General features: G+C 44.5%; 1 protein-coding gene and 1 long non-coding RNA gene across 11 annotated transcripts in view; one reads left to right on the top strand and one right to left on the bottom strand.

Annotated features, from left to right (window-relative positions):
- LOC112543548 (uncharacterized) overlaps nucleotides 1–2685 on the bottom strand; it is a 31161-nt gene extending 28476 nt beyond the window's left edge. For all 3 annotated transcript variants that reach the window (XR_012903037.1, XR_012903035.1, XR_012903036.1), the window contains exons 1-2: nucleotides 2561–2685; nucleotides 1514–1645 (exon numbers count right to left, since the gene is read on the bottom strand). This is a non-coding gene — a long non-coding RNA (uncharacterized LOC112543548). The remainder of the gene's footprint in view (nucleotides 1–1513; nucleotides 1646–2560) is intronic.
- Nucleotides 1–15996, top strand: part of PLCB1 (phospholipase C beta 1) — a 771739-nt gene that overhangs the window by 440485 nt on the left and 315258 nt on the right. For all 8 annotated transcript variants that reach the window (XM_075925687.1, XM_075925686.1, XM_075925693.1 and 5 more), the window contains one exon: nucleotides 205–345. In XM_075925687.1, the coding sequence (XP_075781802.1) occupies nucleotides 205–345 (141 nt within the window). The remainder of the gene's footprint in view (nucleotides 1–204; nucleotides 346–15996) is intronic.

Raw genomic sequence — 15996 nt, 5'->3', positions numbered from 1 at the left:
TTGCAGTACCCACCCAGAGATCTGACTTGCTGGGAAATCAAGATAAATTCATACATTGTTCCCAGAGGTGATATCTTCCGTTATTTGCAGTGAGGAATGAACCAGACCATAAATGTAGATGATGCTTAAAATGTTCATGTTTCTCAAAATGCAAGTTATTTTGCAAATCAGATGTTTACTGACTCATAATACATTTACTTGCAGGATCCAAAATTGCGTGAACAGTTGGATGCTGGGAACATAGGAGGTCGTCTGGAGAATCGAATGATAACTGTTGTCTATGGCCCAGACTTGGTCAATATATCGTACTTGAACTTAGTGGCATTTCAAGAGGAAATAGCAAAGGTAATGTACATTCAATGCTATCATCACTATTTATATTCATTAATTATTAATTATTATTATAATATATTCAAATATGGATAAAATAGGGAAAAAGAGGTGATTGTTAAGATGTGTTCCTGGTTGAAATCAGCTTGCTATGAGAGAAATGTATTGTATCACACAAGCAAAGCGTAAATCACTCTTTTTTCTCAGAGTATTCATGGGAAATAATAAGTCATTGGTGTCTTTATCCTCAGACCATTGCTAGTTATTCTCTTTGCAAAGCCGGAGTGAATGCTGTGTAAATAAGTGAATGTCCAAAAACAGTGTCAGCTTCAAAGAATGCATTGTGATTTCCCAATAATAAGTCAATATTTATCAACAATTTATTTCCTGTTCTGTGGAAATTTTGGGATCTCCTTGATACCGCAGTGTGGAAATGTTTGACTTTTGAATGTTGGCCTAGGTCAAAATAATGAATTGAACTTTGAAAGTCTGTTTATCTGCACCTGCCTATTAATAAACTGTTTTTCTAGCCAGCAACGACACATAGCTTATACACCTAACCTTTGTTGCAGAGTGCAAAGTTTAGTACTACAAAGTTTTAGCATAGCGTTTCTCCACTCCTAGTCATTATTGTAGGTAAACCCTTTTGGCAGGCAATTTTAAAGTACCGGCAATTTGCATACAATTAACGTGTGTATTTAGCAACATACAACAATTTTTTTAACACACGCTTTCACTTGCCTGACTTCAAATGCCCCCGAAAAACCTACAATCATTTTGTGATAATTTATGATATTTTTTTTTCTTCAAGGGGCTTTCTCCCAGACAGGAATTAATGGGCTATTCCTCACCCCCACCTCCACATAAACAGAGAGACTATTTTACAGGTGTACTTTCAGCTCTAAGACTACCACAAACACTAGAGTCTTCCTGATACTTTCCAATCAGCAGATTGTGGTGTCCACTAAATTGTCCAAGGATCAAAGTATTTATAGACACCCACTGTTTTTCTTGGGAAAGGGATATTTTCCTTACTCACTGGTACTCAAGAGGCCTCTCATCCAATCTTCTTCTGAGAGTGGGAAGCCCTGGCACCAAAGACCCACCACTTCAGCAAAGCATCAACCCATGCGGGAAGAGATGTGAGCAGCAACCATTTTGTTCACGTGTAGACGCATCTCACCTTTTCTCCATGTAGCTATGGTTGCTAACTCCCTCTGGCTGGTTGGTTGATTTGGCCTTCAGCCAACCCACAAGTTTCCTCAGTTTCTGGGCTATGCAGAAGTATAAAAAATAACTGTAGTCCACGGAGCACCTATTGAGGGTTTAAAAAATGCAGAATGGTTACTTCACAGTACATTGTACAGCTAGGCTCCTAAGAAACCCTACACAGTTTTATTCTTCATGGAAGGAAGGCCTTGAAATAACCATCACAAAAATGGAAAAGGAATCTGAAGGAAGATGTAACGGCATAACAAAACCAAACTGAACAAATCTGCTCATGTTTTGGAAGAAAGAGGAAATGAACGAACACAGGAAGAGTTGTATGTCTGTTTTTTTCTGTTTTCCAGTCTAGCCACCCCGGGTAAAAATCATGATATGTTTGCTTTTTGAAGGAGAAATCAGGAAATTTCAGAAATACTGTTATATGGCCATTGTCTACTTATTGATGGATAGTTAAAATACAACAAAGAACATTCGGTTTTGTGGAGGTTGAGCTACAGTAAATCCAGAATGAATTCTTTTGATTTTTAGTAAGTTAAGATTTGAACCAGTCCCTTAATTTATCCTCATTGATAATCTGACACATACATAAGCCAATGGAGTTAATTTGTTAGTGATCTGTCAGGCAGTACATCCTGAGGGTAGGATTTTCAAAAGCATTCGGCACTGACATAGCTCTGCTCCTATTAAAGTCTTGCTAAAACTCCCACTAATTTCACTGGGAGTAGAGTTAGGCCAACACAGAGCACCTGTGAAAATCCCACCCTGTTTGCAGATACCTCACTCTACTCTAATAAGCCCTCTAATTTTTCATAGGCCTGCTTCATGAACGCCACAAGTATAGATAGATCCCTACGGTTGCATAAAAAAGCCTCCGCCTGAGCTTACTTAATGTATATACATGGATTTTCTAAAGCTACACCAAACTGCAAGGTCTAAGGTTTTTAACTGCAACTCATTGTGATCTTGTCAAACTTTGTAATCTGTGTAACTCTCAGAAACTTACTGTAAGCGGCAAATTTGTAATCTTTTTAACTCTCAGCCACCTCGCTTGTAACTTTCTCTAAGCTGCATTCTCCCCTGAGTGAATGGAGAAAGAGTGTGAGTGTGTTTGAAGAAGGCTTGGAACTAGGGGCGGCCCAAGGCAGGCTGCCGGCAGCTGGCACCCCTGGTGGAATGCACGATTGGCGCCTCCTCAATGGTGTGATGTCATCATTGGGTGCCTTGTTGAAGGCGGTGCCCTAGGCAACGGCCGAGTCGGCCTATACTCACAGGCCACCCCTGCTTGGAACAATGGAGCACATTCCAATGAGTCATCACAGTCTGGGCATGCTCCTTGCTGGATAAAGGGAAGTCTGGGCATGCTCCCTGATGACAAGGTGAATGAGTCACAGGGGCCATTCAGACACAATATAAGGAGAGGGAGCATATATGAGACTCTCTCTTTTTCCTTCCCCTGCTTCTGAGAAGCTCCTCTCCAGTGTCTCTCCTCCTGATCAGCTTTCCCAGACATGATGAGCAGACAGACCCTCCAGGATTCACATCCCTTGGCTCCTTCCACAACCCATATGTCTGTGTGAGTTTGTGAGTGCCTGAGGGCAGGGATGGAGGGGTGTGTGCTTGCTTGCTTGTCTGTGTGTGTGTGTGAGAGAGAGAGAGAGAGAGAGTTCTATCTTCTTTAGTTTAAAACCTTTGGTGGATGCTTACTCCTCTTTAGTTTTACCTAGTGGAAATAAACCCATCCTAGTGTAACCCTGGGTGGTCTCCAGTGAGAATATTTTTGGGGTAACACCTACATCCACATAAAGCTCCACTGGGGAATGGGGTCTATTCATGTGGACCTCATTGCAGGATCAGGACCTTATACATTTAGGAAGAGATTTTCAAAATCCCAGATGATAATCAAGTCTCTAATTCCCATTAATTTTTTCAGACAAGTAGGTGCCTTTCGGAATCTTCCCCCAGTCAAAACCATCCTCCTGTTGCAAGTATAATGACTAGATGGAAAAAGTCACCAATTAACATACTCCTGGGAATTCCCATTGGCCAAAACTTAGTTTCAAAAGAGAGGAAAACCAATTCTAAATGCACAGACATAAGATTCCCATTCCCAAACCATAAAACAATAAAATCTAATGGATTTATCTAGACTTTGCCCTACTTACAGATGGTGAAGAGTCTTTTCTTAGAGAGGGCCATGTTGTCTGTCCCCCTCAATATCTGGAGAGTCAACTGCCCAGGGACAAAGGAGGGAAAAATCAAAAATTCCTTTGTCTCAGTTTGAAATTCCTACCTGCATTTCTATTGGCTGACTGCTACCTGGCTAGGTACAGTTAAACCCTTAGTCCCCAGGCTGCTGGTCATCCCCTCATGACCATGACAACTGGAGCTGTTGAGATTTAAAAAGTTCATTTCTGTTTTACAGTTATAAAGCTTTAACAACCTCACATGTTAAATATTCAAAGTAAATATTCTTCAATCACATTCTAAGAAGAGCTTAAGATGTATTTGTCTCCGTTCATCTATCTGTACATTTTTGTGGGTTTGTGTGTACAGATAAATTAACGTAGATTGACATTTACCAATAAAATCTCATCTTTTTAAAGCCTGATTATGCTATTTCTGAAGCTCAAAACCCTCACTGCAAAATTTAAACTAAAATTATTTGAAAAAGTTCTTAACAAAGGAGTTTAAATAAATAAATTGTATTTTTTTTCTTACAGGAGAAGGTTTCTATTTCTGTAAGATCTGAGTTTCTTACTTTTACTGGTTACTCTGTTCAAAAGGTTCAGTTCCTCGCCTCTGCTTTCTGAGCTGTGACAGAATTAATGAGGATGTGAGCCTAAAGCTAAGCTTTTGCTACTGATTTAAGTGAATTGAATAAAGAACTAAAAAATTAAAATGAAGTTATATACCCAGTTTTGTTCACATTTCTTTAGGTAAAATAAATAATTTTAATACTCTTTGGACGGGAGTTGAAAGTAACAGGCATGCTGATTAATACAAAGAGGGGACAGTTAGTGCTTCTTTTATTGGGAATCCAAGAAATGGATTACTATACCTTAATGATGGTGGTGATGATGAAGACGTATGGTAGTAGTGCAACTCTTTTGATTATTTAAATGGGAGTTGTATGGGTATATCCAGGAACAGAATTTGCAGGGGATTCTAGACACTCTGGGTCTGTCTAGACTACAGGGTTCTTTTAAAAAAAAGTGGTCTTTTTTCGAAAAAACTGTACCTACGTCTAGACTACTACTGTGTTCTGTCCACAGGAACTCGAAAGAACACGGTGGTTTGTCGACGGCGGTAAACCTCATTCTATGAGGAATAACGCCTTTTTTCGAAAGTCATCTTTCTAAAAAAGGCCCTGTTGCATGAAAACAGGGCTTTTTCGAAAGAGAGTGTCTAGACTCTGTTTCGAAAAAGCGAATCGCTTTTTTGAAAAATCTTCGTGCTGTCTAGACTCTCTTTTTCAAAAGAGGATTTTTCGAAAGATACTTTCAAAAAAGCCTCTTTCGAAAGAGGCTTGCAGTTTAGACGTAGCCTTTGGGTCAACATCTGGGCTTGAGTCTTCATTGGAATATATTGATGTAACTCCAGAGTAACTTTTATGTAACCAATATAATTGAGAATGAGCCCTCTATGTTTGTTTTTCTCCTGTCCCTGTATAATCAAGGGCAATATTTACCCAACCCCATTTTGTCTGATCCTCTCCATTCAGACTACTCTTAAAAACCCTTGTAGCTTCCACTCCATTAATGGACTTCAAACAGTGTTCCCCAGAAACTATGCACTTGTGCAGCCATACAGGGGGTCCAAATGCTGCCCACCTGATTAGCAGAGTGCTCACAGTTAGTTTGTTTGTTTTGTTTGTACTGATGAGCACATTTGCTCATACCTCAGTGCACATACAAAATTATTCCACACACGGATGGAAAAAATCCACACACAGATGAAAATGATTAGAGGGAGCCTTGGCTTCAAAGCAGTTTTTTCTTTTTCCAGTAATGTAATCTATGCCCTTTCAGATGCCTACAGTTTCCCATCATTATTTTTTTTTGATCGCTTCATTTATTGCATTCATTTCATCTTTATGATTCTCTTCCAGAACCTGTTTTCAAGGCTATCAAAAATTCCGTCTCTTCCCATAGGTACAGGGCGGCTTCCCATAGGTACAGGACCCCCCCCCCAGCAGACCAGGGGACAGGAGCAAAGCCTTGGAGCACGCCCGCAGCGGGACAGCCCAGGCGCACTTGGACTGTCCCGCTGCGGGCGTGCTCCGCGGCTTTGCTCTCCGTCTCCCTGGTCTGCAGGGAGATGGGGAGCAAAGCCTTGGAGCACGCCCGCAGCGGGACAGCCCAAGCGCGCCCGGGCTGTCCCGCTGCGGGTGTGCTCCAAGGCTTTGCTCCTGTCCCCCCTGGTCTGCTGGCACTAGCTGTACCCCCCCCCCAGCAGACCAGGCTTTTCTTGCCTACCCCTGGGGTAGAGCAGCTGGGGGCTGCCGGGTTGGTCCCGCAGCGCCGCTCCGGACCAACCAGGCAGCACCCCAGCTGCTCTGCCCCAGGCGTCCTGATTTAGCCGCTGCTTGTCAGTTTCAGCAGCGGCTGAATCAGGACGCCTGGGGCAGAGCAGCTGGGGTGCTGCTGGGTTGCTCCAGTAGCGCCGAGGAGCCGCGCTACTGGACCAACCCAGCAGCACCCCAGCTGCTCTGCCCCAGGCGTCCCCAAGTCAGCCGCTGCTGAAACTGACCAGCAACTGACTACAGGAAGCCCAAGGCAGAGTTGCTCTGCCCCAGGCTTCCTGGAATCAGCCGCTGATCAGTTTCAGCAGCGGCTGACTTGGGGACGCCTGGGGCAGAGCAGCTGGGGTGCTGCTGGGTTGGTCCAGTAGCGCGGCTCCTCGGCGCTACTGGAGCAACCCAGCAGCACCCCAGCTGCTCTGCCCCAGGCGTCCTGATTTAGCCGCTGCTTGTCAGTTTCAGCAGCGGCTGAATCAGGACGCCTGGGGCAGAGCAGCTGGGGTGCTGCTGGGTTGCTCCAGTAGCGCCGAGGAGCCGCGCTACTGGACCAACCCAGCAGCACCCCAGCTGCTCTGCCCCAGGCGTCCCCAAGTCAGCCGCTGCTGAAACTGACCAGCAACTGACTACAGGAAGCCCAAGGCAGAGTTGCTCTGCCCCAGGCTTCCTGGAATCAGCCGCTGATCAGTTTCAGCAGCAGCTGACTTGGAGACGCCTGGGTTTCTTAAGTTGAATCTGTATGTAAGTCAGAACTGGCGTCCAGATTCAGCCGCGGTTGAAACTGATCAGTTTCAGCAGCGGCTGACGCCAGTTCCGACTTACATACAGATTCAACTTAAGAACAAACCTACAGTCCCTATCTTGTACGTAACCCGGGGACTGCCTGTACTTATGCCAGTCTCATCTGCTAGTGTGATTGATCTGATACACAAGCTTTACATACCATCATTCTGATCTGAAAGAGACTCTCTTACCTTCTTAAAGACAACTTGGACCAATGCATTCCTCTTTTATCTATCCTCTATCCACTAGATACAGTATCAGACTTCCCAGACAGACATCTGAACTAACTTATGTCTCTATTTTCCTTGGTCTAGAGCTGCATCTTTTAGGGTCCTCATTTCCTTCTTTTCCATTTACTCAGCAAAAGTTGTTGAAGAGAAAAAAATGTATATGTTTTATACAGATAAGGAGCTTAGTCCTCAGAATAAAAACTGGGGAAACGAACAGTACCAATAGAAAGGGCACTGAGATCATGTGATGCGTATATGGCCATTCAGACTACAGCTGGATCTAGAGGGGAAGGGTGTTGCAGGTTATGGAGAGAAAGTAGGAAAGACCAGTGAATAAATGGTGAAAGAGCAGGCATGTTGGCCTGTGGCCTGTTAATATGTGAAATGACATAGGTTCCTGCAGCTCTATCATGCCAACCTGGTTGCTGGCTTGCCCATTTACTCTTCAACAACTCCTTTACGCCCTTCATGTTTCACACAAGTAACTTGTATTTTTGGCCCGTGTGCAGTTTTATTTTCCTTGATAGTTTTGTTACCTCCCATGTGATTGGAGCTATCCTCTCTTGTAGCAGATTTACCAATATGCTAGCAACACCAGAATCTTCCTCCACAATTTAGTCCTTTCCCCCATAGTCTCCACTCAGAAAGGCCATTGTAATGTCAAATTAGTTATGTCCAAAATTGAACTTCTTGTCTGTAACACCAAATTCTCTTTTCTTTCCCTCTCTTTTCTGTCTCTCCGCTGTCTCCAGTGTTACAAGCTTGGAGTTGTACCAATTCCTCTGTCCTCCTCCGACCTCCCTATCATCCCTAGATACAAGTTCTTGCTAATCCTGCCAACTCTATTTGTACAATATCTTATACATCCCTCCTTTTCTTCCCTCCACTACTGCTAGAACCTTGCTCATCTTTTTCATTGATTAATGCAACCTCCTCTGTTACCCTCCTCCACTAGTAACCTACCTTCCCCCACTCCGCCAACTGCAATCTATCCAAAATCCTGCTACATTCAGCCTCCTTATCTGCCACCTGGCTCATCTCACTCATCTTCCAAAATCACCTGCCGACTTCAATTCCTCATCAAGCTCACATGTTCCTCATCTTCAGAGCTGTTTCCAAGAATACCTCCAACATGATCTCATCTCTTATCTCAAATACCACAGTGATGGGTGCCACATGAGAACCTAGAAAGATAGACAGATCTCACTTCTCCCTCTGTTTTCTCACTCCTAACTATGAACCTTCAAATCTTCCTCCTACTATGAACTTTGAAACTTCTTCCAAACCATCTCCTCTGATTGGAACAGCCTCCCATTTCATGTGCCTTCCATCTGTTCCATCACATCCCTACTTAAAATCCATTTCCTTCATGGAACCTCCAGAGATGATTTCTCTGCTGATGGTGCTCCACATTTTCTCCTGTTTGAGTGTTTATCCTGTACATCACATCTGCCTGTTTAGTCAGCACCTTGGTTGAAATCCTACTTCCATAGCAGTTAATGATAACACACACTCCCATTGACTGGGGGAGGCAAGGATATCACTCTATAGTCTTCTACCTTAGACCCTTTTTCATTGCCGGGGAAGTTTAAAAGGTGCATGAAAGTAAAGAGAATCAGATCCGTAATATAATATTGCTCCACTACGGGTACGTCTACACAGCAGTGTTATTAAGGAGTAACTGACATTATTCTGAAATAACATAGTGCGTGTTTACACTACAAGCTTTTATTTTGAAATAATGTTGAGCTGGAGGACTTTACTCCATGTGGCAGGTTTAGGGGTGTGAGCTCCCACTCTCCATCTGGAGGGTAGGGCCCTGTGAGCCCACCGCCTTCAAACCCCGCAGTGTGGCGGATTCATGGGTGTGAGCTCCCACTCCACGCCCGTGGGGGAGGCCCAGCGAGCCCACCATCCTACGTATGTCGGGGTCTTACGGGGTCCTTGAGCCCCTAAGCATGGCCCCTTCCCCGGGGTCCAGGCTAAGCCAGTGGCCAACCACTGAGTCGGTTGCCACTTCGTATGTACTAGTGCACGGGCTAGACTATCACGGGGCATAGGGTGAGGGATTAGGGATACCCGGGCCCGTCCTCTCCACCAGATCCCATCCTGGGCCCTAAGGGGTCAGGGAATGCAACCCTTATCTGACTGACGGGGTTCCTCCCCGAAGCGCGTCACCCCACGGGCTCCAAAAGCGCTCTGCCCCGGGCTGCTTCCTATCCCCCTCCTGTATGACGGCTCCTCCAGATGGGCCTGCAGAGCTTACTGCTCCGTCATCTTCTCCGGTTCCTGCCTCTCTGCTCCCATCTTCCTGGGGACTCTGCCGGCTGTTCCACCTGGGTGGGGTAAGATGTTCCCCCAGGCTGCCCGGCGACTCCTCCCGTGCAAGATGCCACGTTGCTTCCTCCCCGAGCCTTTTCAACTAGCCTGCCAAGGTTCGCTGCAGCGCATTGTCCTGCCCCCTCAGCATCTCCACGCTCCGGGACGCTGTGCCTAAGGGCCAAAGCTCTGCTCCTAGGCGCCGACGTCAGCTGCCGGAGGTGCGGCGCCGGCTGTTGACAGCCGCCCTGTCCTGGCACAGCTTGGCCCTGCCCCCTTTCTGACCGGACGGCCTGTGCTCTGCTGGCCTCCATGCCGGCCTTGACAGGCCCAGTGCGCCGACCTCGGCTCTCTGGCGCGGCACTGCCCCTCCCCCATGCTGGGCGAACGGGAGGGGTCCCACCCCACACTCTGACTCATGGTAACCCTCATTTCACAAAGAGTAAGGGACGTCAAAGGAAGAAGGATCATCTTTCAACTTCCTGTTGTGTAGACAGCACCAAAAGCTATTTCTACTTAAGCTATGCAATTAACATAACTGAAGTTATGTAGCTTAATTTGACTTTAGCCCTGCTGTGTAGATGTACCCTATGTGATTAAATATCATACTATATGGAGAGGAACAGATATATAAGCTGCCTCACTCTTGTTTTTGTTTCAGATTGAGAAGCGTTTATAGCAAACCAATTTTCAGCCCTAACTCCATAGAGAGAGCTTCATCGAGGCATTATTCACTGTCATTTTTGTGATTTTGATTTTTCTCTCAGGACAGATCTACACTTTAGCTGCTGCATCAGTGCCGCTAGCTTCCCTGCTGTTGCACTTTAATGAAGCCTATGTCCACACTACGCAATTTTGTCAGCAAAAGTCATTTTTCGTCGACAAACCAGTGGAGGTGGAACCAACGCAATGCTCACCCCGCTGATTTAACTAAAACCAGCTGGATGAGAATGCATACAAAGTTAGAGCGGCACAATGTCAGTATAGACATTGAGTTGCTTATGTCACTTTAATTGGCCTCCAGGACATGTCTCAGAAAGCCCCTCATGACCACTCTGGTTGCCAGTACGAACCCTGCTGTCTTACAGCCAGGTAATGTAGTCATGTTCCCCTCCCCCTTTAAAGCCCCATGAATCTTTGAAATTCCTCTTCCTATTTGCTCACTTTGGACAGCTCACCAGAGCATCTGTCCAGCTGGCCATAGTGGCAGCAAACATGTTCCTGCCTGGAGCACTCTGGAGGCGTTAGATCTGCTGGGTCTGTGGGGAGGGGAGGCCATGCAGTCACCACATCATTCTGGCTGCAGGAAATTTGATACCTACAGTCAGATGGCTTGGGGCATGGAGCTTAAGGGGTCTGGTGTGTGCAGTAGCTCTGGGCCAAGATCAAGGAGCTGAGGCAGTTATACAAGAAAGCAAGGAAGGCCAATCGTTGTGCTGTGTTGCCAAAGACTTGCAAAGAGCTGCACGTGGACCTTGGCAGCAACCTCCCCACCCCCGCCAAGAGCCCCAAGAATACTTCGGGGGGGCTGAGAACAACGTGCACAACATGGTGGATGAAGAAGAGGAGTTGGAGGAAGATGAGAGACAGGCAACAGGGCTGTCTGGTCATTGGGCAGGCCAGGACCTGTTTTCAATTCCCCAGGAGTCTAGCCTACAATCTACAACCCTGTGCGGAGGGTTCCTTGGGAAGGTTGCCTTGTGCTTTCCCCCATAGCAGGAAACTTAGCTGCACCTATCAGTAATTACGGCTGCAGGCACCAAAGCAGGATGTAGGTGAACAGCTATGGATCCAGTCTACAGCCATACAAGAAGGTGGCTTTGCACTTGCAAAAGTTCTGCAGCTTCTGTTCAGCATTCCATATCTGCATTACAGTACGATTCCACCACTCAGTGCTTGTTTCCCAGGCCCTGTTCTGATGATCCACTGTGCGTGGCCTCTCCATGAATGCCAAAAGGAATCTTGAATTGTGTCTTTCCATGACACAGAGCAGGGCAGACATCACAGTGTCATCAGATTCCCCAATTAGGAAATACTGCAAGATCAGTCACATTGTGTTCCTAACACTCATCACAAACATGGAAAGCAGTGCAGGATCCATGCTTTCATGCAGAGACAGCGGGCACACAATTTACACTGGCTGTTGGAAAGTAATGCACAATGTAGTAGGAATGATGGGATGAAGAAAATTGCATCATGGGATGCTGAGCCCATACCCATGATGCACAGCGATGTGTTACCAGACCTCCCAGGGGCAGGTGGTGGCAAGTTGCACAGTGGAATACCTACCCACAGTGCACTATTATTTTTGTTGATGAAAGAACGTCATTAGCATTCTGCTGTCACTAAAAATGATGTGTTGACATTCATAAGCAGTTTATTTACATCTGTGGAGGATCATCAGCATAACTGAAATCAGTAGTGTAGATACAGCCAAAGATGCTCTAAGCCAATGGGAGACCTGTTTGTCAGTTTAATTTCTCCACTCAGCAAGAAGCAGCAGCTATATTAGTGGGAGAAGGTCTCCTGTCAACATAGTGCTGGCCACATGGGAGTTATAGTTGCCATAACTATCTCGCTCAGAGGTGTGGATTTTTCACACTCCCGAGATACATAATTATTCTGAAATAAGTGTGAAGGGGAGGGACTTGTCTTTAGGCTATTCCTCAGAGAATCCTTCCCTTAAGGAACTATGGTTTGTCTTGCAGTTGCCGATTCAATAATATTTCTGAAAATATTCTACATGTAGCTTTGGTCTACTCAACTCCTTGTGTTTCACAGTCTGCACTCATATTCGTCCACTGATTGTTCAGTCTCATTTAGGATGATTTGGGGATAGGACAGAGAGCTTAATCCAAAATCCAGTGAAGTCACTGTTAAAACTTGATTTGTCTGGGCTTTGGATCAGACCTTTAGCTAACAGTTTGTCATTTCCTACAATCCCTCATTTATCTACTTGGGGACACGCAGGGTTTGTCTAAACTACACCCCTCTGCTGACAGAGGGATGTAGATTAGGCACATCGCTATTGCAAATGAAGCGGGGATTTAAATATCCTGCGCTTCATTTGAATAGAAATGGCCTTTGCTTTTTGCTGACACTGCACTTTGCCGGCAAAAAGCGGCAGTGTAGACGGGGATTGGTCGACAAGGAAACCCTTTTCCGATCGATCCTGTAAACCTCATTTCACGAGGCATAAGGGATTGGTTGCAAAAGGCTTTCCTTGTCGACCGATCCCCGTCTAGACTGCCGCTTTTTGCCGGCAAACTTCCGCGGCGGCAAAAAGCGGCGGCCATTTCTATTAAAATGAAGTGCGGGATATTTAAATCCCCGCTTCATTTGCAATAGCGATGTGCCTAATCTACATCCCTTTGTCGGAAGAGGGGTGTAGTTTAGACACACCCTCAGAAAGGTTAATCTGAATTAACTGAAGTATGTAAATGCATTAAATTAAAGCAAACTAATTAAACCCACGATAAGGTGGTGCATAATTGGCTGGATAACCATAGTCAGAGAGTTGTTGTTAATGGTGCTAAATCCTGCTGGAAAGGGATAACAAGTGGAGTTCTGCAAGGGTCTGTTTTGGGACCCGTACTGTTCAATATCTTCATCAATGATGTAGATATTGGGATAGAGAGTACGCTTATTAAGTTTGCAGATGATACCAAACTGGGTGGGGTTGCAACTTCTTTGGAGGATAGGGACATAATTCAAAATGACCTTAGCAAGTTAGAGAAATGGTCTGAGGTAAACAGGATGAAGTTTAATAAAGAGAAATGCAAAGTGCTCCACTTAGGAAGGAACAATCAGTTCCATACATACAAGATGGGAAGCGACTGTCTAGGAAGGAGCATGGTGGAAAGGGATCTAGGGGTCATAGTGGACCACAAGTTGAATATGAGTCAACAGTGTGATGCTGCTGCAAAAAAAGCAAATATGATTCTAGGTTGTATCAACAGGTGTGTTGTAAGCAAAACTCGTGAAGTCATTCTGCCGCTCTACTCTGCACTAGTTAGGCCTCAGCTGGAGTACTGTGTCCAGTTCTGGGCGCCACATTTCAAGAAAGATGTGGAGAAATTGGAAAGGGTACAGAGAAGAGCAACAAGAATGATTAAAGGTCTAGAGCACATGACCTATGAAGCCAGGCTTCATGGACTGGGCTTGTTTAGTTTGGAAAAAAGAAGATTAAGGGGGGACATGATAGCGGTTTTCAAATATCTAAAAGGGTGTCACAAGGAGGAAGGAGAAAATTTGTTCCTCTTGGTTTCTGAGGACAGGACAAGGAGTAATTGGCTTAAAGTGCAGCAAGGGAGGTTTAGATTGGACATTAGGAAAAAATTCCTAACTGTCAGGGTGGTCAAATATTGGAATAAATTGCCAAGGGAGGTTGTGGAATCTCCCTCTCTGGAGATATTTAAGAACAGGTTAGATAGACATCTGTCAGGGATGGTGTAGACGGAGCTTAGTCCTGCCTTGAGGGCGGGGGGCTGGACTCGATGACCTCTTGAGGTCCCTTCCAGTCCTATGATTCTATGATTTTATGATTCTATAAAGCCACTTTAATTCAGAATATAAGTCTCTAAACAGGAGTTTAATGTTGTTTTGTCTAATCCATGTTAAAAATTAATTTGGATTAAGCTTCCTTAGGGTCCCCAAGTAGGAACTCCCTAAGTGATCTATTGCATATGTCTAGATACCATATATTCCGTGATATATTTTCCAATATACTTTTTTATTCTTCCAAATTTCCTTTTCTGTTAAACAGTAAAATAAATAGTAAAATAAGTGGTACGGAGATGTGCTTACTTTTGGTACATTTCATACCAAAGGATGCTGAAATGTGACGTCAGCAGCTTCAGATGCTAGTCTTGACACAAAAACAAACATGCAGAAAACATTGCCTTCATGCATATTCAGTTCTGATTTGAATTTAATGTTTTCAAGGATGCGGTAGCATTGAAGTGCTGTCTTTTGCCGTGAAAAATAGCTCTCCCCTATCCTATTGAGATAAATGCCTGTGGGTATATATTCTGATTAAATGTAATAGATGAAAGAAATGTGATCACTGAGCAAGAACTCTCAAAATATACCACAAACACTGAATGCTACTTACTGACTAGAGCACATAACAGCTACCTGATTTGTTAGTAAAGTTAATAGGAATGACAAATATGAATTATGGGAACAAAACAAAGCCAAAAGGAGAGCCGGCACATATGGCTGTTTTATTATGATGGAAGCAGGTGGTTTGAAATTAAAACATGTTGCAATGCTCTAGTTTTCTATTTTTTAAAAATATCATATCTCCGAGGCTTCCAACTTGGGGGAGGAGTTTGTTGGCACGAGCAAAATCTTACTTAAAAATATCCAGCTTTATCATTTCCTTTTGCATTATGCGTTATTGGTCATTGTTACAACCCCACTGTAAGCAAAGAGGTTCTAACTCTGCTGTAATCTTCCCATAGTAAAATACTAGCAGTTTGCTTTCTACATTCAATAGATATTCATCCCATAGGCTATGTCTAGACTTCAGGCTTCTTTTAGAAGAAGCTTTTCCAGATGAGATCTTCCGAAAAAACTTCTTCCGAAAGAGAGCATCCACACAGCAGAAGCGCATAAAAAAAAGTGATCTACTTTTTCGACAGATAGTGTCCATTCAGTGTGGACACTATCTCACATGTAAGCTGTAATTACTATGGGCAGAATGGCCACCAGGGTACCTGTGCTTTTTCCTTTTCTCTTCTTATGATAGAACTCTTTCTTCGCCGTCCACACACACCTTTTTCCGAAAGAGCTCTTTCGGAAAAAGGCTTCTTCCTCGTAGAAAGAGGTTTACCAATGTCGGAAAAAACCCTGTTCTTTCATTTTTTTTTCCGAAAACATGATTAGAGTGTGGACATAATTGAAATTTTTTCGGAAAAACGGCTGTTCTTCCAAAAAAAACCTCTGTGGTGTAGATATACCCACAGGCTGTGTCTAGACTGGCAAGTTTTTCCACAAAAGCATCTGCTTTTGCGGAAAAAACTTGCCAGCTGTTTACACTGGCCGCTTGAATTTCTGCAAGAACACTGACTTCCTACTGTCTGAAATCAGTGCTTCTTGCGGAAATACTATGCTGCTCCCGTTTGGGCAAAAGTCCTTTTGCGCAAAGCTTTTGCGCAAAACGGCCAGTGTAGACAGCTCAGATTTGTTTTGCGCAAAAAAGCCCCGATCGCGAAAATGGCGATTGGGGCTTTTTTGCGCAAAAACGCGTCTAGATTGGCACGGACGATTTTCCGCAAAAAGTGCTTTTGAGGAAAAGCGTCCGTGCCAATCTAGACGCTCTTATCCGCAAATGCTTTTAACGGAAAACTTTTCCTTTAAAAGCATTTGCGGAAAATCATGCCAGTCTAGACGCAGCCATAGAGGGTTCTCAGCATGGCTTGCATTATGGAATCAAGGCTGTGGATTACCACAGAGTAAGATCTTGGGTTCTCAGCCTTTCCCAGGTTATACAGAAGAAATTATTTGTGGGGTTTTAACTAGTTTCTGAATTTTGCATGTTCCAGAACTCCTGGGACCAGGCTCCCTGCTCTGGAAGGAGAGAGGATG

Source organism: Pelodiscus sinensis, chromosome 3 (assembly GCF_049634645.1).
Source record: "Pelodiscus sinensis isolate JC-2024 chromosome 3, ASM4963464v1, whole genome shotgun sequence".
Classification (NCBI taxonomy): domain Eukaryota; kingdom Metazoa; phylum Chordata; order Testudines; family Trionychidae; genus Pelodiscus; species Pelodiscus sinensis.
This window is presented reverse-complemented; position numbering and strand designations above follow the sequence as displayed.